Genomic DNA, 25,914 nt, shown 5'->3' on the forward strand with positions numbered 1-25,914 from the left:
GTTGTTCTACCAAAGAATGGTTAAAGAAGAATAAAGCTAATGTTTTGGAATAGCCAAGTCAAAGTCCTGACCTTAATCCAATGGAAATGTTGTGGAAGGACCTGAAGCGAGCAGTTCATGTGAGGAAACCCACCAACATCCCAGAGTTGAAGCTGTTCTGTACGGAGGAACGGGCTAAAATTCCTCCAAGCCGGTGTGCAGGACTGATCAACAGTTACCGCAAACGTTTAGCTGCAGTTATTGCTGCACAAGGGGGTCACACCAGATACTGAAAGCAAAGGTTCACATACTTTTGCCACTCACAGATATGTAATATTGGATCATTTTCCTCAATAAATAAATGACCAAGTATAATATTTTTGTCTTATTTCTTTAACTGGGTTCTCTTTATCTACTTTTAGGACTTGAGAGTGCGTGAGTAAGACAGACAGAGACAAAAAGACAAACTGAAAGAAAGAAAAAAACAGACAGAAAGTGAGAAAGAAAGACAGAGAAAAGAGATAGAGTAAGACAAAGGAGAAACGGAAAGAGACAGAGTGAGGACAGACAGAAGGAAAGAAACAAAGAAAAACAGACAGAATGAGAGAGTAAAATAAATGAGACAGACCAAGATAAAACGTGTGTCAGAGAGAGAGAGACAAACAAAGAGAAACAAAATGAGACAGACCAAGAGAGAGACAGAGTGAGAAAGACAGACAGAAGAAAAGAAACAGACACAGAATGAGACAAAGAGAGAGGGGTGGTAATGAGACACAAAGACAGATAGACAAAGACAGCCAGAAACTGACAGACGGGGGAGACAAAGAAAGAAAGAGACATATTGACAGTAAGAGAGAGAGACAGTGTGTGTAGGTGCTAATGTGTACATCAGCCACGGAAAAATCAACAGTAATTTTCTGTAAAAACTATCAGTAAAAATGTTATTTATCTCATCATCATCTCCAGTAATTAGCGCTGTAGCTGATGAGCAAGCCAATGCGGTGTGTGTGTAAATCTCACTGAGGAAATTATTCTTGTGGTTGAGGTCGTGTGTAGTCTTGCTACAAGAATTCACTCTACACACACACACACGAGGAACAGGGGGAAGTCCTGAGGCTGTGTAGGTGATAAAGATAATGTTTATTGACACACATCCATCAGTGCGGCCTCCAAACCTAATTAAACATGCAGTTCATCCAAGTAGATAGCCACCATAGTTCCAGTGCTTCATTTAACTGAACACATAACCTAAAAACCGTAGCGAATAACTGAGGAGGTATTCATGATTTCTGTCTCGCTAGTCGATGGGCAAAAAAACAAAACAAAAAACAAACGAGACTTTGTCCGGGGGAGGAGGAAAAAAAACAAAACAAAACGGGAGAAGTTACAACTTTACAGATGTGACGGAGACGACGGAACTCATACACAATGAACAAGATCTCGAACAATTTCACAGCGAAATTAACGCTGTACAGATTCTCCTCGAATATAAAGCGTCCCTAGCTTTGTACATACGGAGTTAAGTCTGATCAAACAATCAGAGATGTGAGCGTATGACATCACTAAGACTTCTCTCCTCTTTGACTGCTGGTTTTAATTACACTTTGCAATTCAGACTAACAGTGTGTTACTATAATAGTCTAAAACGTAGCTAGCTCGGCATCTAACTCGGCTAGCTAGGGCAACGTGAACGTTAGCTCAATGAAGTGTTTAGGTAGCTAACTAGCTTAGTTTTTATATAGTGTAATTAAAACTAGCATTTTATTCCATGCACTACATTGAGCTTTAAAAAAAAAAAAGGAAAAAAAAGTGGTTTCGTCACACGACTCGTACGACTGACTTGTTGTGGTTTACATCAGCACCGCCTCTGTAAACCCAGGGATGTCAGTCACTCTCAAGGAGTTGCTAGCATTGGAAAAAAAAAAATGTTCATTTGTGACCAACATGGCAACTGGCGAGACTGGACCTGAGAATTAGCTGATCTGGGATCTGTTATTGCTTTGAGCTCTGAAGTAGGAATGTGCCGGTATTCTGTTAAACAATACTTAATATTGTGATATTTTAACATAATATCTTTAGCATAGATGCTTTGAAAATTGGTGATATACCTGGAGTCTACACACTACACTGCCCAGGTAGGTAGCATTTCAGAATGAATGAATATAAACACTAATATTCCAAAATTAGGATTCATGCTAATTACTAGCTGTGTTTCCTTTTCAGAGATCCTTCATCTTGGTTTGGACCCATCCAAAGAAGCTTAAGAACGTCTCCAAGTTTATAAAAGATTAATATCGGCACAAGCCTACTCCCCGCGTCCCCTCCGTCCGAGAGCACCGTCTCAATCAGAAAACATGAAACCTGGAGATTCTAGCGAATGACACGTTTGATATGCGATGGATCGCCCTGATAAAACCATTACGTGGATGATATACATAACATCTTATTTTTTTCCTTAAAAAGAACAAATAGTTAGGATTTACCATTTTGAAAAGGAACACAAACAGATATGGCAGTAAAAATCGGTCTCAAAAGTCGGTAAGGCACTAGGTGGGCTGAACGCTACACCTGTTTTAGTCTTCTACAAATAACTTACAATTCAAACAGTGCAGTTTTACATTTGTTAACTTAATGTTTCTCTTTTTTTTTTGTCTTTTTTTTCCTTTTTCAACCATTCATCTCTAGGAATCAAAAGTAAGGCAATACATTACCAAAAAACATTATAAAACATTACAGAGAAAACATTTCAGAAATAAATGTACCCAAATAAACAAAAAAAAAAGTCAATGAAATTTAAGCGATTCGATCGATCCTTCAGCCATTCTGATGGAATTCCTGCAGCTTGGAGGATTCTGAACAACAATAATAATAATAATAATAATAAACATAAACAATAATAATAATAACAATAATAACAATATGCATAGATTGTAATGATCTTGCATGCTCCTTGGGGGGAGGGGGGGGGGGGAGAGAGAGAGAGAGAAGACTAATACTCAGTACCCAGTACTCCGTCTTGATTATTGCCCCATGTTAATTTATTGCCCGCCAGGAACAGTAAGGCTGAAAGAGTCCATCAGGCCGAAGTTTCCAACATTGCAGCCGCCAATTTAGAGTCGACTTTCTCAAGAGTGAAGAACCTTTTATTACGAATCCCATCGAAGTTCCCTTCAAAGCAACGTGTGGTCCCATCACGAGCTGTGTAAAGGACAGGAGGAGGCTTTTCCCACCAGCTTCTCCGTCCCAGTGTGAAACGTTGACTTAAGGTTAATTCCATTATTTATCTTTAAATGCTTTTTAAAGGTTTTTTTTTTTTTATTAATTGGTGATGTATAAAATCCCAATTGAGCAGTCCCAATGTTTCAGAGAGAAGGTTCAGGTGGTTAGCTGGAAAAGGGAAAAAGAAGAGCAGAGGAGAACAATTTGCAGTTTGTTTTTTTTTTTGAAGAAGGGATTCATATTCTCACCAATAGCAAGGCACTACACTACAAATGAGGCATGTGACGATAATCAGGATTTTTGTGATATTTGACAACTCACCCTGCGTTCACACTAGCGAGTGATAAGCTGGAGTTTGTATCTTGGTGGTGATTAGAAAATTTATATACATCACCTTTGTTTAAAACATTCACATTTATCGTTTATACAATACGTTCTCTGCTTTGAACTCGTTTCGTTGGTGAAACGACCTACTAGCTGCATCCAACAATCTCTTGATTTTTCTTCGTTTGTCTCTATACACGTTTAAATGAGAAGTTGTATAAGACAGGATAAAATGAAACCACAGAGACACTCTTCTTCCATTTGTGTGTAGACTAATTACATGCAGGATCTCAAGTTGTGAGTGGGGAACTGAAGAAATGCTGGACCAAACACACCATATGATTGGCTTAATCAATCAAGCCATCTCGGTGCTGCTTGCCACTCAAAACGCTGAAAGAATGCTAGCCTGACACTTTGTCCTAGTGTAAACGTAGGGTAAGGGTCTTCATTTTTAACAAGTTTATTTACAAAACCATACCACCCCATGGTGCTGGAACAAGAGTTTTGATAATATCGTAACTAGTGGTAAAACCTTAAGCATGATGTGAAATTTTAATATCGTCACTTGCCTACATGGTATATTGATATTTATTATTAACCATTTTATATATTTTCACATCAATAGAAGCAAGCAAAAATGAAAATGTTGTTAGAATATGCCTTCATGCTTAGTTAACAAACATTAAAAGAAGTGAAGACGACACACCACAGCTGATCCCCTCTGTTCTGACGGACCTGATCCGTTTGGATCACGACACCCTGAAAGACGTTCCCGCTGAGCCCTTTCCTCAACAGTTCCTCAAAAGGTTTTTAAGGCAGCTGAATTTTATCAAACAGGCTCTCAATTTTAGTGAAAAATGTGCTCGTCACCACTAGGTGGTGATCAAACACTTTTCTAAAATATGATTAACAAAGATGCCTTCGCTTCCAAGGTCTGTATTCTGGGTAAATTTGAAAATCAATCAGAAATCCTCGGTTTGCAGCCTTAAAAAACTTTTAGCTGACAGTTTTGTTGTGCTGGTAAAGCAGAAGGGTTTTTTTTTTTTTTTAACTGAACTAAACCTCTGTGTGAACCCAGAAAGACGTGGGACAATAAGGAATGGTAAATATGGAGGGTAACCGACGAAAGACAGACTACGCTGAACTCTCCTTGTGGTGTTGATGTCAGCAGGAGCTGGACGATGTGTCTGCAGCGTGGAGGTTGGATTGCGCCCTGCTATAACACAAACAACCAGTCATGAACTTTACCTGCCTCTGCTGCTTGACCTTCAACAATACTGACGTTTTGAGTCAACAACACCCTATTCCGAGTCTCACTGCAAAAGCAAACATTTTCCCACAGTGCTACTACTGGTACTCAACCCCTTCACCCTACCTAGACTGCTAGCACCCTTAGAACAAAACTCCACCCCTAATCTCTCTGATGGCACCCTTAGAACTTGTCCATTACCTATAATCCTACTATTGGTGACCATTGATTAATAACCTCTTTGCTGGTACAGTACTATCAGAAGCAAACCATAATTCCCAGTCCTACTTTCAATATCTCAGGAAGCAAACCCAGATTCCACCAATGTTGCCCCTGGAACCATACTTTTACCACTAAACCCACTGTTAATGCCCTTAGAAACAAGTTCCAGTATGACTAACCCAGGTGTTGGTGCCTACTGCTCCAAACTTTCATGGCTAATTATTCTTCAAACATTATTCCTGTTATTCCTAATCCTTCTGCTGAAACCAACCTACTATGCTTAATCCCATCCTTGCTACCCCTGAAACCAAGCATTTATTCTAAATCCCACTGATGGTATCCCAAAGCCAACCTTTTAACCACAATCCCACATTCCTAAAACCATCCTTTTACCCTACTGTTGTTACCCTCAAATCGACGGTTCTCCAACAATCCCACTGCTGGTACTCAAAAAACAAACAAAAAAAACCTGTACTACTGGTACCTCAGAACCAATCTTTTATCTCTAATACCCCTGCTTCAAACACCTACTTCTACTGCTCAGTCTACTGATTCCTCTACCATCCAACCTTTCACCACTGATCAAACTGTTGGTACCCCCAAAAAACAAACCTGTGATTCCCAACCCCACAACCATAAAAATCAACCACTGACCCCTAAATTCAACTGTTCCATTCATACCACAAAACCAACCCTTTAGCCCTGATACCACTGCTGCTAACCCTTAAAACAAACCTGTAACCCCCTATTTCCACTACTAGTACCCCTTTTTTTTAACCCCCAACAGGATAGATGGTACCCCCAAAACCAATCCATTACCCCCAATTCCACTACTCCGGTTCACAAAACCAACATTTTAGCCCTATTTCTATTGTTATTCACAAAACCCTAAATAAGCCACACCCTAATTCTTATTACTGGTAACACAAAAATGAACATTTATTCCCCCAATCCCACTGGTACCACTTACAGCCAAACATTTCCCCTTACAAACAACCTAATGCTACCCTTAAATTCAATCTTTTACGCCTAATGCCACTACTGGTCCTCTTAGAACCAATCTGTTGTTCCTAATCCTGCTGCTAGAACTCTTAAAACCAGAACTGTTATGAATTTAATCTGATCTAATCCCATTACTATTGGCCTTAATCTATTTAAAGGTATTCCTAAACCTAGACTAGAATAAATCGTTTGCATTCCATAATTCCCCATCCCATTCTGAGATCCCTTGGCTGTCTTTCATGACCTCTAGTCCTTTCCTGAAAACCTTTGGCATTGCTCCCTGACACTTAGTCTTGTCCTGAGACCCCTCATCCCTCTAGGTGCCTAGCCCTTCCTTTAGAACCCACTCGGGTCCTACCCTGAGACCTCTAACTCCTCTACAAGGACCCTTAGCTACACTCCTGAGACCCCTCTTCCCACACATGCTCTCCCTTCATGACTCCTATGCCTGGCCTTATGCTAAATCTAAAATAAACTTCGATTACAAAAAGAAAATCGAGGGAACTTCATTTACCTGGACTTTCCAGAGATATTTTTAGGGTTTCTGCGGAACGACTGATTAGCTACTGAGCGAGTGCTCATGGTGCGAGGGGATGCTCGAGAGAAAGTAGATGGAGGTGTTTTGGGGATCTTCTTGCCAAGATGGCCAATCCATTTCTTCTGCTCGTCCTGGGTGACAGCTAGCAAGAGCATGTCACGTGCTGACGTCACGTCATAGTTCACTGTGGGGTGTGAAAAGAATGTCACATGATGTAACTTACTTGTAGGTGTCTGAGGAAAGTTTACTATCCTTGATATGTGTCATGCATGTACCTTTGCATGGCGCGATGACATCCTCCTTCCTGTCCAGATGGTCTTTGTGGCATTTGACATGGCATCGGCGGCATTCTAGCGCAGCCGGTGGTTTGAAGACATGCCACAGTGGCTTGGCACAGGCCTCGCAGTTTGAGGGGAAGTGGTAGAGTGTAGGGATAAACTCGTGCCCTTTGTGAGCCAGGCAGTTAGCTTTCTCGCCTTGAGGAATGGCCTCCATGTCCACTTCCTTCCGGCATTCGCCCTCATTAGCGTACAGAATCTGTGGCATAATAATATTTGTTAAAAACAACGCTTTCCATTTCTATAGCTCCTTTCTAACATGAAAACATAACAATCGAAAACATATTTCGTTTATTTTAAATCTACAGTATGGTCATTATATGGTATAGTAACCTGGAATATTCTAGGAATTTCATCTGACTCGGCACGGTAAACATCGCCTTGGGTTACCGGACGAACATGGAAGAGTTTGCTATACAAAAGAGAAAACATACATTTTATGCAATATACACACATACAAATAAAGCTTTTCTAGCACTAGAATTGAGCTACAAACATCTTGAACAGAAACATACAGATTTAATAATATAAAGAGGGATTTATTTTTTTTTTATAATTTTTTTTTTTTTTAAATCTCAGTAAATTTGCATAATATTAGTAAAAAAAAAAAATAAATAAAAAACTTACTCAATGTCAAGCACCATGGAGGGATTGGACTGCTCTTTATCCTGCTCATCATTATAGAACAGGATCTTCTTACTGCTAACCACAACATACTGAGAGAGAGAGAGAGAACACAGTCACACAAAAACCTTTCACTGATGTTGCCTCAGCTTCGTTATCAAGTTTTTTAGGATATTAATTCCTTACCTGCTTCTTCCACCCGTATCGCTTGATATTGGCTCTGTTTGGGATGGAAAGCCAGCCTTCCAATCGCGATTCTGTGGATAAATAATAAAAAAAGGTCAATCAAATTCCAGCATGTTAGCATTACCTTAGTTTTTTAGGTGAACATGCAGTGAATGCAAATTCATCCCAAAAGTCACATATCAAGCCTCAAATAACAAAACAAATCGGAATCATCACTCCCAAGAGCCACATGTCCAACAGAGACACTTTCAAAAAGCTCATAAAAGTCAGAATGTGCCAATTATTCAAAAGTAATACTCACCAAGCGCAAAAATGTTAGTTAACACCATCAAGGTAACGAAGGGACCAAGAGAATAGATGAGAAACATATAAACAATGTTGCATAAAAACATCAGACTGGATCAGTAAACTCTAGAGAAGCCATTCTGGAGCCATTTTGATGCACTGTTAGTTTTTGTGACTAAAATCACAGGTTAAACAAGGTCTAACTGGGGACACACATTCGAGCTTTAGTCAAACTTGATCTTTTAAATACAATCCTAACGCAACAGAATTCCCATCCAATCCCGACTGATCCCCCTGAAGTTCTGCCCAAAGCCCGACTGGTCTCCCTTGAAATGCCGCCCAAACCCTGACTGATCCCCCCCCCTTGAAGTTCCGTCCACATCTCGACTGGTCTCCCTTGAAACGCCGCCCAAACCCTGACTGGTCTCCCTTGAAACGCCGGCCAAACCCTGACTGATCCCCCCCCGAAGTTCCGTCCACATCTTGACTGATCCCCCTAAAGTTCTGCCCAAACCCCGACTGGTCTCCCTTGAAACGCCGGCCAAACCCTGACTGATTCCCCCCCCCCGAAGTTCCATCCACATCTTGACTGATCCCCCTGAAGTTCTGCCCAAACCCCGACTGGTCTCCCTTGAAATGCCGCCCAAACCCTGACTGATCCCCCCCCCCCCTTGAAGTTCCGTCCACATCTTGACTGGTCCCCCTGAAGTTCTGCCCAAACCCCGACTGGTCTCCCTTGAAACGCCGCCCAAACCCTGACTGATCCCCCCCCCCTTGAAGTTCCGTCCACATCTTGACTGGTCCCCCTTGAAGTTCCGCCCAAACCCTGACTGATCCCCCCCTTGAAGTTCCGTCCACATCTTGACTGGTCCCCCTGAAGTTCTGCCTAAACCCCGACTGGTCTCCCTTGAAACACCGCCCAAACCCTGACTGATCCCCCCCCTTGAAGTTCCGTCCACATCTTGACTGGTCCCCCTTGAAAGTTCCACCCAAACCCCGACTGGTCTCCCTTGAAATGCCGCCCAAACCCTGACTGATCCCCCCTTGAAGTTCCGTCCACATCTTGACTGGTCCCCCTTGAAGTTCCACCCAAACCCCGACTGGTCCCCCTTGAAGTTCTGCCCAAACCCCACGATACCCAGGTGTAATTTTGTTCCAAACATAACCTGTCCAAACCCAATCATACCCCAGTTTTGTTTAAACACAAGCACTATAAACTAAAGATACTGACTAGATGAACAAAGAAAATAACAATTGTCAGTCAAATCCACCCTAAAATTTGCTTACAATTATGTCCAAAATTCCACAAGAATAAAATTGTATCTATCCCAAACACTTAAAAGGAGGAGTCACATGTTCTGGACTGTAAAGCAGTTGGGAGGATGTCAAAATGCATTACAAATAAAACATGCAAGCGATAGTTTTTTTGTGGTGAAATCTTTTGAAAATGCTGCTTTTCCACTGGTGTTGTTCAACCCCAAATCAGAACATTTGGGATGGTAGGTTGAAATCAAAATTAAAACTGAAAACAGTGATTTCTAAATAATCTTTGACCTGTACTACACACAAAGCAATACAACAGCACATTATTTGATATTTTGTGCATTAGATCATATTTGTATGAATTCTGTGCTCAATATGTACGAAAGTTATTATTTAACTTCATGAGTTTTATTGGGTTTTTTTTCTCAAAATGAACACATTTCAAAAAAAGTTAGGACGGTAAATCATTTCCCACTTTATAATAAATGTTCCTGTTGCTTCTCCCAACACTTAAAAGCTGTTTATGGACTGAAGACTCCAAGTGATGAAGTGTTTGAGGTGTTATTTTTGTCCCGTTCTTCCTGTAAGCGTGTCTTAAGATGTGGAACAGTTCGGGGTCGTCGTGGTCATATTTTTCATTTCTAAATTCTCCACACATTCTCCATTGGGGACAGAGGGGACACGCCCTCCTCTTCAACAGCCATACCTTTGTAATGTGAGCAGAATGTGGTTTTGCATCGTCTTGTTGAAATCTCCCTGGAAAGGATGTCATCTTGAAGACAGCAGATGTTGCTCCAAAATCTCAGTGTACTTTTCTGCATTAATGCTCCATCACAAAAGTTACCTTTGCCAAGGGCACTGACCCAACCCCATACCATGACACACCCTGGCTTTTGGACTTGTTCCTGGTAACAGTCTGGATGGTTCTTTTCCTCTTTGGTCCGGAGCACACGGCGTCCATTTCTTCCAAAAAAGCCCTGGAATACTGATTCGTCTGACCACGATACATGTTCCCACTGTGTGATGGTCCATCCCAGACGCCTCCGAGCCCAGAGAAGTTGACAGCACTTCTGGGCACAGTTAACATAAGGCTTCCTTTTTACACGGTAAAAGTTTTAACTGGTGTTTGTGGATGCAACTCCGTATTGTAGCTTGACAAAGGTTTGCCAGAGTAATCCCGAGCCCATGTGGTTCTATCAGCTGTAGATGAATGACGGGTCTTGATGCAGTGAGGGATCGGAGATCACGGGGGTTCAGATTAGGCTTGAGCCCTTGCCCTTTATGCACCAAAATTCAACATTCCTTGAAGCTTTTTAATGATGATATGCACCATAGAGGGTGAAATATCCAAATCCCTTCCTATCTTTCTTTGAGGAACATAGTTTTTAAACATTTCAATAATCTTCTCATGCATTTGCTGATAAACTGGAGATCCTCGGCCCGTCTTTACTCCTCAAAGACTCGGCCTTCCCTGGAGACTGATTTTGTAACCAAATCATGATTACAGTCACCTGCTGACATCACTTGTTTCAAATCACATTATTTTCTCATTACTCGTCCTAAATTTCCCCGTCCCAACTTTTTTTTTTTTTGGAATGTGCTGTCTTTTGGTTCGTTCAATGAAATATGTCAACGTCCATTCAGAAATCACAGCTTTCTTATTTTATTTGCATTTTCCATTTAGTCCCACTGTTTCGTGATTTGGGGTTGACTGGCAAAGTATGTTATATAATAAGCTACGTCTTGGTTCGTCAGCAAAATTAATTAAGTATTGGGTATCAGGAAGTTTGTATACTTTGTGTAAAATAAAATTTTTGCCAAATGGATCTGTTATAAATTGACTGGTGAAATGAAGAGGCACAGATGTGTGTGTGTGGGTTTTTTTTTTTTACTGTTCGAACCTCCAACACATCAGTACGCAAGTTGATCAACACTTTTTTTCCCCTGCGATTATGACCTGAACATGCCATGGTAGTAACTAAGCAAGTGGAAAAGCAGCAAAATAATCACACGTGAGAGAATCACTTTGATAAACCAGTCGCTGCATACAGTAAGATCCTGCAAGGCAACATGTTTCACAAGTCTTATGCTAAAAAGTAACGGGATAAAACTACAATGGCAAGAGATCACAGTCTCTCTGAAGGAGAGGGATACTTTCAGCTTGGCTTCAAGATGCTTTTCTCACACAAGCAAAACAAAACAAAACCAGCAGGTAAATTCAGCAAAGGAAATAAAATAAATCCCAGAGCATGCTGCAGAGAACTGCAGGTTACTCACAGAGGATAAACAACAGAGGATATAAAGAGGAGGAGAGAACAGACTGGATACACAGAGGGGGAGAAAATGAGAGATGACTTTAAAAAGACACGCACACTTTTAACATGAAAATGTGCTTCATAACAACAGTCACTTTATTCAGTTGAAAGCCATAAATTTGAAATATTGTGTAGAAATGTCTGTGAAGATTCTCAGTCATCCAGGTCATGGTAATCTGTGGGTGGTAAGAGAGAGCAACTGGACTTGCTTGAAGATTCTTGAAGACGTTTCACCTCTCATCCGAAAGGCTTCTTCAGTTCTGTCTGACTGGTAGGGAGCATCAGGTATTTATCCCCTCATGGATGAAAAGCTCATCTAAGGTGTCGTTGAGTCATCCTGTTGGTGTGGGTCACTGGGGGCTGGTTGTGAACGGCCTAGAGAGTCGTTAGGGTGATCAATGGATTGCCCGTTAAGGTGATCAATGGAATGCTGGTTCTCTCTGTCCTCCTATTCAGTTGTCTGGGAAGTGTGCCAAGGACTGCATTGTAGGTGGCTGATAAATGGTGTCTATGGCCCTGTCCACACGGGAACGGATTCAGGCCAAGTTTACATTAGACCGTATCTGTCTCGTTTTCTTCGCGGATGCACTGTCCGTTTACATTAAACCGCCTGGAAACGGGAATCCGCCAGCGTCCACGTATTCAATCTAGATCGTATCTGGTCCGGTGCTGTGTAAACATTGAGAATACGCGGATACGCTGTGCTGAGCTCTAGCTGGCGTCGTCATTGGACAACGTCACTGTGACATCCACCTTCCTGATTCGCTGGCGTTGGTCATGTGACGCGACTGCTGAAAAACGGCGCGGACTTCCGCCTTGTATCACCTTTCATTAAAGAGTATAAAAGTATGAAAGTACTGCAAATACTGATGCAAATACTGCCCATTGTGTAGTTATGATTGTCTTTAGGCTTGCCATCCTTCCACTTGCAAGTGGTAAGTGATATGCACTGGGATCACACACACAGCGGCTCAGTCCCGAATCACTGCTCGTGCACTTCACTCGCGCGCTCTGTGAGCTGCGCAGGGCCGGAGTGCGCACCCTCCAGAGGGCACTCGCTGTTCAGGGCGGAGTGATTTGGAGCGCAGGATGCCTGCGGAGCCGAGCGTATCCGTGTATTGGTGTTGCTGTGTGCACGCGAATCGTGTATTGGTGTTGCTGTGTGCACACTAATTGTTTTAAAAACGTTAATCTGATGATCCACTGATACGGTCTAATGTAAACTTGGCCTCAGGTGAATCCGATACAATTGCTTATCGTTTCGGCCTGGCGTCCACACGGCACCGGCGTTTTGGGTGCCCCAAAACGCAATCTTTTGAGAACGGGTTCCAGAGTGGAAAGATCTGGCAACGTTGCCGTTGCGAAGTCGTCTGGATGAGTAGAACGGATTTGTTTACGATGACGTCACAACCACATGACTGAGTGCTTCATGCTGGGTAGAAGTGTAACAAACTCGATGCGAGTTGTCAACAAATCCTATAACTTGGTTCATGAAACGCGCTTACAAAATATTTTCACTGTGAATATTTATTGTGTAATGGTGCAGAGAGAGAGAGAGAGAGAGAGAGAGAGAGAGAGAGAGAGAGAGAGAGAATAGCCCTTAGGGCAGAGTCAATCCCGCCAGCAAAAATAGGGAAAAAAAGGAGCAATCTCACCTCTTCAGATGTTGGTTTAAGTCCTACAATACATTCCTCAAAAAGGGCGTAGAAGAACAAATTAATCCATCAACGTGTAGCATTCAATTTATTCCGGACCATTAAAGACGCCGCCTTCCGCGTAGAATCATACGTCACCCTCGCCGCCATATTGGATGGGTCAAAGCGGAGAATAAAGATGCCTCATTCATGTGCTGCGTTTAACTGTACCAACAGGTTTGCCGTCCAAACGAGATCACATGGGATTACCTTTCACAGGTGAGACTGGAAAAATACTTTTCATTGTATTTGGTCATTATAATGTAATTTTACGAACAGATTTTCCTGACTTTGTGGCTAATATGAAGTCTCGCGCATAATAGTTTATGCGCATGCGTCCTTACTTCTATTGTTCTGGTGTCTCCGAAGGGACCGTCTTACAGCGCCCCTAGAGGTGAGGCATGTGTATTGCATCGTTTTCAGCAAGCGTTGCGTTGCCATATGGACCTGATATTTTACTGATTGTTGCCCATTTGGACGCGATATTTTTTTTAATAACATCTCGTTGCCGTTGTCGTGTGGATGTAGCCTTAGACCCCCACCTCTGTTCAGTGATGGCCGTTCCAGGTTGACAAAAATGGCTTCTTTAACTCCTCGCTCATACCAACGATCCTCTCTGGCTAAAATGCGTACGTTGCGATCCTGAAATGAGCGTCCTTTGTTGTTAAGATGAAGGTAGACAGCAGAGTCCTGGCCTGAGGAACTGGCTCTCCTGTGCTGAGCCATGCACCTGTGAAGCGGTTGTTTTGTCTCCCCAGTGTACGAGTCCGTGCATTCCTCACTGCACTGAATGGCATACACTACGTTGTCCTGTTTGTGTCTGGGTATTCTGTCCTTAGGGTGGACCAGTTTCTGCTTCAGGGTGTTACTGGGAACACACAAGCTCCTCCAGCATCTTGACCATATGAACGGTTGAGAGTGGAAAGCACTTAAAACCACTCTGAACCGACTGAGGCAGCCCCCAGTTGACCCGCACCAACAGGATGACTCAATGACACCTTAGATGAGCTTTTCGTCCATGAGATGCTCCCTACCAGTCAGACAGAACTGAAGAAGCCTTTCGGATGAGAGGTGAAACGTCTTCAAGAATCTTCAAGCAAGTCCAGTTGCCCTCTCTTTTACCACCCACAGATTGTGTAGAAATATTCTCATCAGTTATCTTTACGGGGCAAGACTGCTAGATGAGCATCGCGTCAACATCATGGTCAATGGCAGAGATGCAAATTACCCATAAGGCATTACAAGAGGAAAAAAAAAAAACGTAGCTTATCTGCTGTTTACGGACAAGAAACGACTCCACGGACACCAGGAAGTGAAATATCAAGAAAGCAAATATTACTTAATGAATATAAACATATGAACTGACGTAAGATCAATGACTTACCTGCAACAGGTGTATGTAAGGTGTGTACGTACCTGCAGTGTTGCTGTCGACCTCGTCCGTCTGCAGACTCGTCACGCTCGTGTTCTCCATGCGCAGCTGCAGGTCGTTCAGTTTCTCACGGAGCTGCTCGATGTCGCTTTCTTTACTGTCCAACTGCATCTGCAGCTCATTACGGTACGTGCTTTCCTCTACCAGTTGCTGCATTACAAACATGCAACACGTTGTGAGGAGTGATGTTACAGCAGGCACTGTTTAAATACTATAAACTTTTAAAAAATATATTTCTATAGTCTGGCTAACGCGACTTCAAAGCTCTACGAGCTATTGGTCTGGCCAAGATATTAAGCCCAACTGTTTCCCAGAGCCCGTGGTTGACCCGCCTCTCTGAAATGCCTCAGTTTGCTACTGGTTGAAGCCAGAAAAGGCTGCGACGAAGCTTAAACCAATCACATCACTCTTTCCTCTGACGTATGTGACGCGACAGGGCTAACTGGTAGATTAAACTCTTACCGAAGCCGGTCGGGAGCAAGGCGAAAACGTCCTTCCTTTCAATAAATACCTCCAGGGCTGCTCTTTGCTCCGTTTTCAATGAGAACTTCCCGTTGAATGCTTTCAATACAGCATTCGTGAATGAAGCGCTTCCGGCATAGATTCTGTCAACAATCTATGGCTTCCGGTCGCAGTTCTACTACGTCAGTGCGTTGAACACGCCTCTACCCAGGGCCGTTGGAGATGCTCAAAGTTGATTGGTTCCCGATTTTTCAGGAGCTTGGAAGAGCTGTAGATAGCTTGCCTGGCCAGACTAAGCTCGCAACAGGCCCTCGTGTTGCGTCACGCTTAGGATGGGCGGGCCCAGGCTAATATTTCTATGCATTTTGGGCGAAAGGACCCTCGTGTCACCCGATTATGTTAGCAGTGTGCGTCACTAGGGGGCAGCAGAGCTCTGTGGCGGATCTTAAAACAAACTGAACGCTTTATTTTCTTATTTGATTTCTGTCCAAATCCAGCGACTGAAACAGTATTCCATCCCACAATTAATAAAAAAAAAAAGCTAGCTAGTTAAACGGAAAAGCCAATCCTAATCCTAATCACAATTACTGCGGAAATCACAAAGTCCGCTTTCGTCAAGCTCTCGCTACACTTACACTACCGTTCAAAAGTTTGGGGTCACCCAGACAATTTTGCATTTTCCATGAAAAGTCGCACTTTTATTTCCCACCATAAGTTGTAAAATGAATAGAAAATATAGTCGAGACATTTTTCTGGCCCTTTTGAGCATTTAATCGACCCCACAAATGTGATGCTCCAGAAACTCAATCTGCTCAAAGGAAGGTCAGTTTTATAGCTTCTCTAAAGAGCTCAACTGTTTTCAGCTGTGCTAACATGATTGTACAAGGGTTTTCTAATCATCCATTAGCCTTCTGAGGCAATGAGCAAACACATTGTACCATTAGAACACTGGAGTGAGAGTTGCTGGAAATGGGCCTCTATACACCTATGGAGATATTGCACCAAAAACCAGACATTTGCAGCTAGAATAGTCATTTACCACATTAGCAATGTATAGAGTGGATTTCTGATTAGTTTAAAGTCATCTTCGTTGAAAAGAACAGTGCTTTTCTTTCAAAAATAAGGACGTTTCAAAGTGACCCCAAACTTTTGAACGGTAGTGTACGGCGAATAATATACTAATGAAAGTTATTTACATTTATAGCAGATTATATGTTTAAAATAAAATAAAATAAAACAAAAGCATGGAAAAAATAGACTAGGTAGCACTATTAGAATTATTCTGCTTTTCATGAAGCATGCCTTGTATTAGCCTGCATAACTTTTACACAAAATTAGCTTTAGTTTCATGCTAGCACCCACCGCCTGCATCTCGCTGAACTCCTTCTGGTATTTGATGGCCATGTGGTTGAACTTCTCCTTTTCCTGGTTGAGCTCCAGCTGCAGTTTGCGGTTCTCCTTCTCCTTCTTGCGCAGGTCCGTGGTGCTGCCGCGCTTCTTCTGGTCCAGCTTCATGTCCTTACGGTTCATGATTTCGGCCAGTTTATTCACCGCCTGGCGAGACACGATATTATTTGTGGATACATGTGTGTGTGTGTGAGAGAGAGAAAGATCCATATCCACTGTCACACACTCACCTGCGTCTTAAGTGTTCGTTCCTGATTGAGCATCTTCTCGTAGTTGGCCTTGATGGAATTTGAAATTTCTTCTCTCCAGGCTTGAAACTCTACAACACACACAGAGTTACTGATATACAACCCCGATTCCAAAAAAGTTGGGACAAAGTACAAATTGTAAATAAAAACGGAATGCAATGATGTGGAAGTTTCAAAATTGCATATTTTATTCAGAATAGAACATAGATGACATATCAAATGTTTAAACTGAGAAAATGTATCATTTAGGTGATTTTAAATTTCATGACAACAACACATCTCAAAAAAGTTGGGACAAGGCCATGTTTCCCACTGTGAGACATCCCCTTTTCTCTTTACAACAGTCTGTAAACGTCTGGGGACTGAGGAGACAAGTTGCTCAAGTTTAGGGACAGGAATGTTAACCCATTCTTGTCTAATGTAGGATTCTAGTTGCTCAACTGTCTTAGGTCTTTTTTGTCGTATCTTCCGTTTTATGATGCACCAAATGTGAAAGATCTGGACTGCAGGCTGGTCAGTTCAGTACCCGGACCCTTCTTCTACGCAGCCATGATGCTGTAATTGATGCAGTATGTGGTTTGGCATTGTCATGTTGGAAAATGCAAGGTCTTCCCTGAAAGAGACGTCGTCTGGATGGGAGCATATGTTGCTCTAGAACCTGGATATACCTTTCAGCATTGATGGTGTCTTTCCAGATGTGTAAGCTGCCCATGCCACATGCACTAATGCAACCCCATACCATCAGAGATGCAGGCTTCTGAACTGAGCGCCGATAACAACTTGGGTCGTCCTTCTCCTCTTTAGTCCGAATGACACGGCGTCCCTGATTTCCATAAAGAACTTCAAATTTTGATTCGTCTGACCACAGAACAGTTTTCCACTTTGCCACAGTCCATTTTAAATGAGCCTTGGCCCAGAGAAGACGTCTGCGCTTCTGGATCATGTTTAGATACGGCTTCTTCTTTGAACTATAGAGTTTTAGCTGGCGACGGCGGATGGCACGGTGAATTGTGTTCACAGATAATGTTCTCTGGAAATATTCCTGAGCCCATTTTGTGATTTCCAATACAGAAGCATGCCTGTATGTGATGCAGTGCCGTCTAAGGGCCCGAAGATCACGGGCACCCAGTATGGTTTTCCGGCCTTGACCCTTACGCACAGAGATTCTTCCAGATTCTCTGAATCTTTTGATGATATTATGCACTGTAGATAATGATATGTTCAAACTCTTTGCAATTTTACACTGTCGAACTCCTTTCTGATATTGCTCCACTATTTGTCGGCGCAGAATTAGGGGGATTGGTGATCCTCTTCCCATCTTTACTTCTGAGAGCCGCTGCCACTCCAAGATGCTCTTTTTATACCCAGTCATGTTAATGACCTATTGCCAATTGACCTAATGAGTTGCAATTTGGTCCTCCAGCTGTTCCTTTTTTGTACCTTTAACTTTTCCAGCCTCTTATTGCCCCTGTCCCAACTTTTTTGAGATGTGTTGCTGTCATGAAATTTCAAATGAGCCAATATTTGGCGTGAAATTTCAAAATGTCTCACTTTCGACATTTGATATGTTGTCTATGTTCTATTGTGAATACAATATCAGTTTTTGAGATTTGTAAATTATTGCATTCCGTTTTTATTTACAATTTGTACTTTGTCCCAACTTTTTTGGAATCGGGGTTGTAGTATTGCAGCGTGTGCGTGCGTGCGTGCGTGCGTGCGCATAAAACCTACCATCATCCTTAGATTGGAGCTTGTCGTCTAGCTCGGCTTTCTCCCTGCTGAGGTTCTCCACGTCTTTGGTCAGAGTTTTATTGGATTCCTCAAGCTGAGTAAAAAGAGGAGGGGAAAAAAGGTTTATTAAGACGTATTTATGAAGAAGGAGACGGTGTGTGCGCACGCGAGATACAGACCCGTGCTATAGTTGAGTCCCTGTCAATCATCTCCTGTTTGTGTCGTGTTAAACTCTTCTTGCTCTCCTGGCTCAGTTCGAAGTACTGCTCCTCCTGTAACGCTCTTGCCAGCTGCTCCGACTCGGCCTTCGTCACCGTCAGGTCCAACTGAGCCCGAAGAGATTCCCTACACACGCGGATACAAGTCGCGTTTACATGATGCCATTGAAACTGAAGTTAAGGATTGATGGACGTAAAATAAGTTTCCTTCCTCACCTTTCGCTCAGCATCTCGTGCACCTTCCTCTGCACCTCCTGCACCAGTCGGTTCCTCTCCTCCAGTTCCTCCTTCAGCTCCTTCACCTGAGTCTTATACAGCGTCTACACACACACGCGCGCACATTAAACCACACAGACGCACATGTATTCAGTCACACTAACCCGTCAGAGCCGTGATCCTTACAGAGAAGTACTGCTCGGCCTCCAGCTGATCCTGCAGTTCCCTCATCTGACCCTCGTTCCCTCTGTACTGCCTGCAAACACACGACACCGATCAATAAGAGGACACACAGTCACAGGATACACACCAGCTGCGTATCTTATAATTCAGTAAATTAAAAAAAAATCCTCAGGCTTTCCTGAGCAACACCGTTCCAGGTCTGAGGACTCACACTGGAGACTCCTTCCAGAAACGTTACATAAACCTCTCCGTACAGAATAATGCATCAGTTTCCTTTGCGAAATATTAACACGTTTAACCCTGATATTATGAAGCTTGGATGGTTTCAAATCATAACTGCTGTGGTATAAAACCCGGTACAGTAAAATGATCAATTAAGAGAGTTAACGGGGGTCTCACTTGCTGAGCTGTGCGAGCTGAAACTCGAGGGAGCGTTTGGTCTCCAGCGCCGCGTTGATCTCCTGCTTCAGCTGCTTCTCGGTTCCTCTCAGCCTTTCGGCTTCCCCGCTCCAGTTCTTCAGCTCGCTCTGAGCCATCGCCCGCTTCCCACACTCCTGCTCCAGCTGAACACGCAGAGACTTCACCTGTCGCAAACACACACACACACACGCGTGTCACAACACGGAGGGCTGGACATGGATGGGACTGGTTCAACATGACGTTTTTGCATCCTCACTCACTTCATCCTCCAGTCTGTCCTTCTGCTTCATGAGTTGCTCCATCTTCTGGACCGACTGCTTGAGGTCAAACTCCAGCATGGAGCACTGCTTCTCCACCTCCACCACCCGACTCTCAGCCCGCAGGCGCAACACGCTCTCCTCGGACACCTTCTGCTCCACCGCTGCAGAGTACAAACATCATTTAATACAGAACACTTCGATTTTAGTTTAGTGTAATAAACACACACACACACGTACCATGCATGGCAGCAAATTTGGCCTCCTCGATGGACTCGTATTTATCAGTGAGCTGAGCTCGTGTGACTCTGTGCTCCGTTATCTCCTGATCCAAACGTTGCTGCAGGACCTTCAGCTTATAGTTCAGATCAATTTCCATACTGCTGTTCTCCTACACATACACGCCAAAGTTATCTCACTGTTACACTAAAACGTATACCAACGCTGGTTCAGAACTCACCTTCTCCAAAACGTTGTTTCTCTCCTGTGCCTGTTTTCTTTCCGTCTCCACCTTGGACATGCTCTGCTTCAGGTTCTTGTTGTCCTCCTGAAGCCCCGTAATACGAGCTACAAAGCGTGCGAGCACACACGTAACCAAGGCGTCACTAAAACACATCGAGGTGCATGCTTTCCCAACATGCATTGTCTAGTACCTTCAGAACCCTTTGTAGTACCTTCACTCAACTTCAGCAGCCAGAAGATTCACTACAGAGTGCTTTAGTCCCCTTTTAAATATAACAGAAACCCTCATCTCAGAGTACACTTTTAGTACCGTTAGACGTCTTCAGTATACAGTACCCACCGTGCACCTAATCTCCCCTCTAGTGTACCCTTGTAGTGCCTTTAATTCTCGTCAGTATGCCACTAGTTCCTTGAATTCTATGCCATCCTGGTAACCCACACATACCCTGTAGTTGACGGATCTCCTCCGATCCTTGGCTGCAGGTCCGTCTCTCGGTGTCCAGCGTATTCTGCAGCTGCAGCAGTTCTCTCTCTAGTTGTCTCCTGGCGTCGTCGGTTGCTCGGCTCTTCTCCTGCAGCTCTCTGTTCTGTGACTCCAGCTGACTCATGGCCTTCGCCATCTCCGTCTGACTCTTCCTGAGCCGTGCCGCCGTGTCAGACTCAGCCCGCAGCAGGTCGTTGGCCTCTTCGAGCTGTCAATCAGACCCCATGGCCAGTAAGAATCAGTCACTACGTTTACATGCACATAGAGAGAATCGAATTTCTGCCGTTGCTCGACTGAAATCGAAGTTCAAAATGCCATGTATACACCTTAATTCGGCTGAAATTGAACCGAATTTGATTTCTCGGAATCGAGCTACACGACCTAGTTTATGCGATTTCTGCCGAGCTACTTTGCGCATGTAAACCCTATCGAGCTAGTTGTCGAGCTACTTCCGGGAGTGACGAGACCACAAGCGGGAAACACAACAGCCTCGGTCGGCATGACAACGAATCATGACAACGGCATGAATCTTTTCTTTTTGTGGCATTGTTTGCACTGTTAAAATTTAGCTCACTTACTGTATCACCAAATACATCTGTACAGCTGTTGCATAGCTGTGAATTGTGTACATAAACAAGTTATTGTATTTGTGTGTATGTATATATATATATATATATATATATATATATATATATATATGTGTCCAACATCTGAAGAATGTCAATAAAAACAAAACAATTGAACTTTTTGTATGTTTATTAAGACATAAGTTAAATTGTAAGCAAAAAATGGACTTTAGAAAAATATTGTTGTGCAAAATAAGTTGTCTTACAAAACAGTGGTCTGCGCCGGACAGTTTGTAGCCATACAGTCTGTTAGAGCAAGCCTAACAGCTTGAACACGGAACTGCTAGTGTTGCCAGATTGGGGGTTTTAAGTGCATTTTAGCGGATTTGAACATGTTTTGGGCTGGAAAACGTCAGCAGTATCTGGCAACACTATAGCTCTTCTTCATGACGACAACCGGAAGTGTACCAACACGATGGGGCGTGTAGCGCCACGTGTGCACAATGCACCTTGCACAATAGCCCGATTTCACTTGTGCATGTAGGATTGGATTTCTCTGGCACCCCTGCTGGGACCCTTTGCTCGATTACCGACAGCAGCTCGATTTGGACGTGCATGTAAACGTAGTCAATGACCAGTGACACATTACCAATCAGACATGACGGGCAGTGAGGTCTGATTGCCAACGAAGCCCAGTCAGACGCATTAACCAAATCAGATCTGAGAACCAATCTGACCCTGTGACAAATCACACCCAATCCAATCCAAAGACCAAGGAGACAAAATATTCAAGAAAACAAAATGGCCAGTCAGACCTCGATGGTCAACCAGAACCCAATGACCAATGAGATAAAATGGCCAATGAAATCTGACAGTCAATCAGACTCCAATGGCCAAATCAAACCCAATGAGTGTTTTTTTTTTTTTTAAAAAAGCCTCAACCTGGAATCAAAGGGTTCCTCCATTAACATCCATCTAGGATCAGGCATTTTCATGTAACGATCAAATCAAAAACAGAAATCAGCATATTAAGGCTTTTATATCAAAAGCAGGTGAAGATAACTCGTCTAAGTGTGAGAGTTCAGTACCTGGTGCTGCAGCTGGGCGATTTTATCACTGGAGGCCTGCGTGTTCTGGCTGAGCTTCCTCATGTTCTCCAGCTGCTCTTTCAGAGTGGAAACTGAACAGGAGACAAGAGATGAACAGTGTTACAACAGCTCATGGTAATGTAGTTCTGTGACATGTACAGGTCAACATCATCATCATCATGATAATCATCGTTCTTGATGTAAAATAACATTACAGAACATAAAAATACACTCTGACATGACGGTGGAGCACCGTTACAGAACAAAAGGAGAGGAATGGAGAACAAACAAGAGGACACATCAGGGATGAGAATGAAAAATATTTAAAAAGTCTGAAAAAACCAGGGCGGGGCCCATAGCCCAGGGGGGCGGGGCCCATGGCTCAAGGGGGCGGGGCCCAGGGGCTAATGATTTTTGGCTATTTTTTATTTATTTATTTTTTTACCCCAAAACCATTAATTTTATCAGCAAAAAGTTGCAATGTATTTGGAAATAAATTCCCCTTCTTGGTGACTCCCAGGTGAAAATGATTAATATGGTACAAGAGACTTGTTTTTAATCAATTCACATTTGATGATTTCAAAAAAATCAATGCACCTTTTAATATAAACGAGCTCTACAGTATTATATTTCTGCATTTTTGCTATTCATGTCTTTGAATACTCTAAACCAGGGGTTTTCAAAGTGTGGGAGAGTCCGCCCCCCCTCGGAGAGCAAATAAACAACAGCGCCCCCCCTTACAATTTTTGTTGTTGCTATACTTAATGTTCCATTCGTATTTTTAAAAAATGGTTGTTGTACACATTTTTTTCTTTTTCACATTTTAAACATCTGTGCTTTTTAAAACATCTTGTTTTACACATTTTAAACATCTCCTAGCATCGTTAGCTAGCACCTCTTGGCAGACAACACACTGTGGCAGTGGAGCATCTTCAGATCCAGTCCATGAAAATCCAAACTTTAAATAATCGTGCTCATACTTCCTTCTTTTTCCAGTCCCCCAGGATTCCGCGGGCCTTTTTGTGATTGTTGTGGGCTAAAATGTCTGATGTTGCGGGGGGGTTTCCAAAAAAATTGCGATGAAAGTTGGTGTTTTTTAGGTTTTTGTTGCGATTACATTGCGGGAGGAAGTGAAAGTTGCGAGAAATTGTTGCGATTTTCTCTTTTTGTGATTAAAATGGAGTGATATGTTAAATATTAAGTTATTACTGAAAAACTATTGATTAAAAAAACAAAGACACTGAGAAATGGTCCTATAAACAACTTTACCAATATAAAAGATTACCAGGACGACAAAAATGCAGAAAAATAGGCTTTACTTATCCAAATGCACCTGTTGGTTCAAAAGTTAAAGTGCAGAGAACCTCACAGCACAACATGAAGTTCCCTTAAAATATAATATAAATGCCTCAGCTTTCATGTAAGAAAAAAAAACTATTAATACTAGTACTGTGTGCAGGCAGTCTCTCCTGAAGACTAAATTAAACAATAATTATAAACTAATAAAATAAATGGCTCAGGCTTCATAGAAGAAAAAAACAATTTGAACAGAATCTCACAGTATGATGCTGAAGCTGCCTAAACAATGGAAAATAAAATACCATTTTGGCAAAAATGTTGGCATCCATTAACTTCTTGTATTAAGTAAAAAAATAAAAAATAAAGTGCACACAGTCCTTCACTGTAAACATAACACACTTTCAGTGTTGCCAGATACTGCTGACGTTTTCCAGTCCAAAATATGTTCAAAACCCGCCAAAATGCACTTGAAATCGCTCAATCTGGCAACACTGCGCGCATGCTGCTTCTCTTGAACACACGGAAGTAAGGCGGAAGGTAGTTTGTCGACGTCACCTCAAGACGACGCCAACGATTGGTCAAATTTGCGGGAAAGTTGCGGTGATTGGATATAATTGCAACACCGCCCTGAATTCGCGGGGATTGGTTGAATTTGCAAATCGCAACATCCTGGAGGCTCTGTTTTTTTGCTTGGCCCAGACTTTGTCTCCTCACTCACTGTAGCTTTAGGTACTAAAAACCGATCCATTTTGTCTCTCACGTTGCGCCCCCCCCTGAAGAACTCTGGCGCCCCCCAGGGGGGCGCGCCCCACACTTTGAAAAGCCCTGCTCTAATCCTTTACAATGAAGTGCAAACCAGAAAAAAGTTCCGTCATATAATTCTCTGAAGCTTTCTTTGGTAGCAGGAGGTCTTGCATATTAAGCAGGCAACATTCAACATCACTCATCACTTCCCTTTCAACTGTTGTGTGTACTAACTAGGTTTTATCTGGACAGGATGTTGTGTGATGTAATACAGATACCATACGGTCAATCTGAAGATCGAGATGGTGATTTTGAGTTAAAGAACAGGCATGTACAATGGGCATTACAAATTGGAAAAATTTTTTTAAATCAAAAACTATAAGTTCATCTCGGCCTAAAAAAATGTGGGCAGACGCTCCCGCGCGGCACATCCCAGCAATTCCCCCCCATGAAACGAGCAATAAGTAGGAGAGTTATACACGGTATCATACCTAAAATTTTATCAGAAATATAGATATGATACTATGATTCTCTCCAACATGCTACATTAGACAAGCTAACCTCATTTATAAAAAGATACACACTTATATATGACGTGTATTTGATATACATGATGTATATTCATACACTGTTACTTTACGGAAATCTTCAATAACTTTGGTCTTTTCATGACAGCCTGTTGTAGACCTATAATGCACATGAAATGACGCTCCTCACCTCAACATGTCCTTTACAATCATTTAAGCCACCATGGGCAATGCTGAAACCACTGCTGCAAACAGTACATCGCGCGAAACGGTCAGTATTTTCTACCCTTATTAGACAGGGAGATTCTTTTGTGTAATCTGAGCTGAAGTGGGTTTTGTACTTTCGTTTTTTGGGGCGCGCGCTCTCTCTCTGCTATGCCGGTCGGTCCTCGAGGAAAGGGATAAAAGCCCGCCCACACTGAAAGCTGATTGGCTTATTTTGCTGAGTAACCCAATCAGGATGCTCTTTGTCTGGCATGAACAGGCACACAGGCAGTGTTGCCACATTGGGTGGTTTTAAGTGCATTTTGGCGGGTTTTGAACATATTTCGGGATGGAAAACGTCAGCAATATCTGGCGACACTGCACACAGTCTCCCTCGCGCGCGCACATTCTAAGATGCGTGATGCAGACCTTAATGTTGCGCGCGCACGCTCTTGCTCGCTTCTATCAATATGCAGGAGACTCCCGGAAGTTCTGGGAGACTCGGGATGTCTGCGTTATAAGGTGACCGCAGATCGTTAATCACCCCCCCCCCCCGAAAATTTCTCAACGGATTTACATCGATCTCAAAAACGATCATTTTGGTCTGAAAAAGTCGGAAATCCGCCGATCGGCGGAAAATTCTCATCCCTGACACATGGACAGAAAATTAGAGGATAAAGGACAAGAGAAGAAAACCAATGAGAGGACAGAAAGAAGGAGAGGAGTGC

General features: G+C 42.8%; 1 protein-coding gene across 2 annotated transcripts in view; it reads right to left on the reverse strand.

Moving 5' to 3' along the window:
* Positions 1-1,100: 1,100 nt before the first annotated feature.
* The window catches only part of rock1 (Rho-associated, coiled-coil containing protein kinase 1), a 98,555-nt gene continuing 73,741 nt past the window's right edge, over positions 1,101-25,914 (reverse strand). Inside the window, exons 15-33 of one of the 2 annotated variants that reach the window (XM_060916359.1) lie at positions 22,413-22,504; positions 20,720-20,966; positions 20,273-20,379; positions 20,053-20,203; positions 19,816-19,976; positions 19,535-19,719; positions 19,139-19,208; positions 18,953-19,056; positions 18,698-18,863; positions 18,519-18,612; positions 16,770-16,858; positions 16,495-16,686; positions 14,655-14,820; positions 7,682-7,752; positions 7,499-7,587; positions 7,205-7,283; positions 6,809-7,070; positions 6,510-6,717; positions 1,101-3,366 (exon numbers count right to left, since the gene is read on the reverse strand). In XM_060916359.1, the coding sequence (XP_060772342.1) occupies positions 3,363-3,366; positions 6,510-6,717; positions 6,809-7,070; positions 7,205-7,283; positions 7,499-7,587; positions 7,682-7,752; positions 14,655-14,820; positions 16,495-16,686; positions 16,770-16,858; positions 18,519-18,612; positions 18,698-18,863; positions 18,953-19,056; positions 19,139-19,208; positions 19,535-19,719; positions 19,816-19,976; positions 20,053-20,203; positions 20,273-20,379; positions 20,720-20,966; positions 22,413-22,504 (2,537 nt within the window). In that variant the 3' untranslated portion in view covers positions 1,101-3,362. Of the gene's footprint in view, positions 4,739-6,509; positions 6,718-6,808; positions 7,071-7,204; positions 7,284-7,498; positions 7,588-7,681; positions 7,753-14,654; positions 14,821-16,494; positions 16,687-16,769; positions 16,859-18,518; positions 18,613-18,697; positions 18,864-18,952; positions 19,057-19,138; positions 19,209-19,534; positions 19,720-19,815; positions 19,977-20,052; positions 20,204-20,272; positions 20,380-20,719; positions 20,967-22,412; positions 22,505-25,914 lie in introns of both variants that reach the window. The other variant, XM_060916351.1, reaches the window with a different exon arrangement.

Source organism: Neoarius graeffei, chromosome 1 (assembly GCF_027579695.1).
Source record: "Neoarius graeffei isolate fNeoGra1 chromosome 1, fNeoGra1.pri, whole genome shotgun sequence".
In the NCBI taxonomy this organism is placed as follows: domain Eukaryota; kingdom Metazoa; phylum Chordata; class Actinopteri; order Siluriformes; family Ariidae; genus Neoarius; species Neoarius graeffei.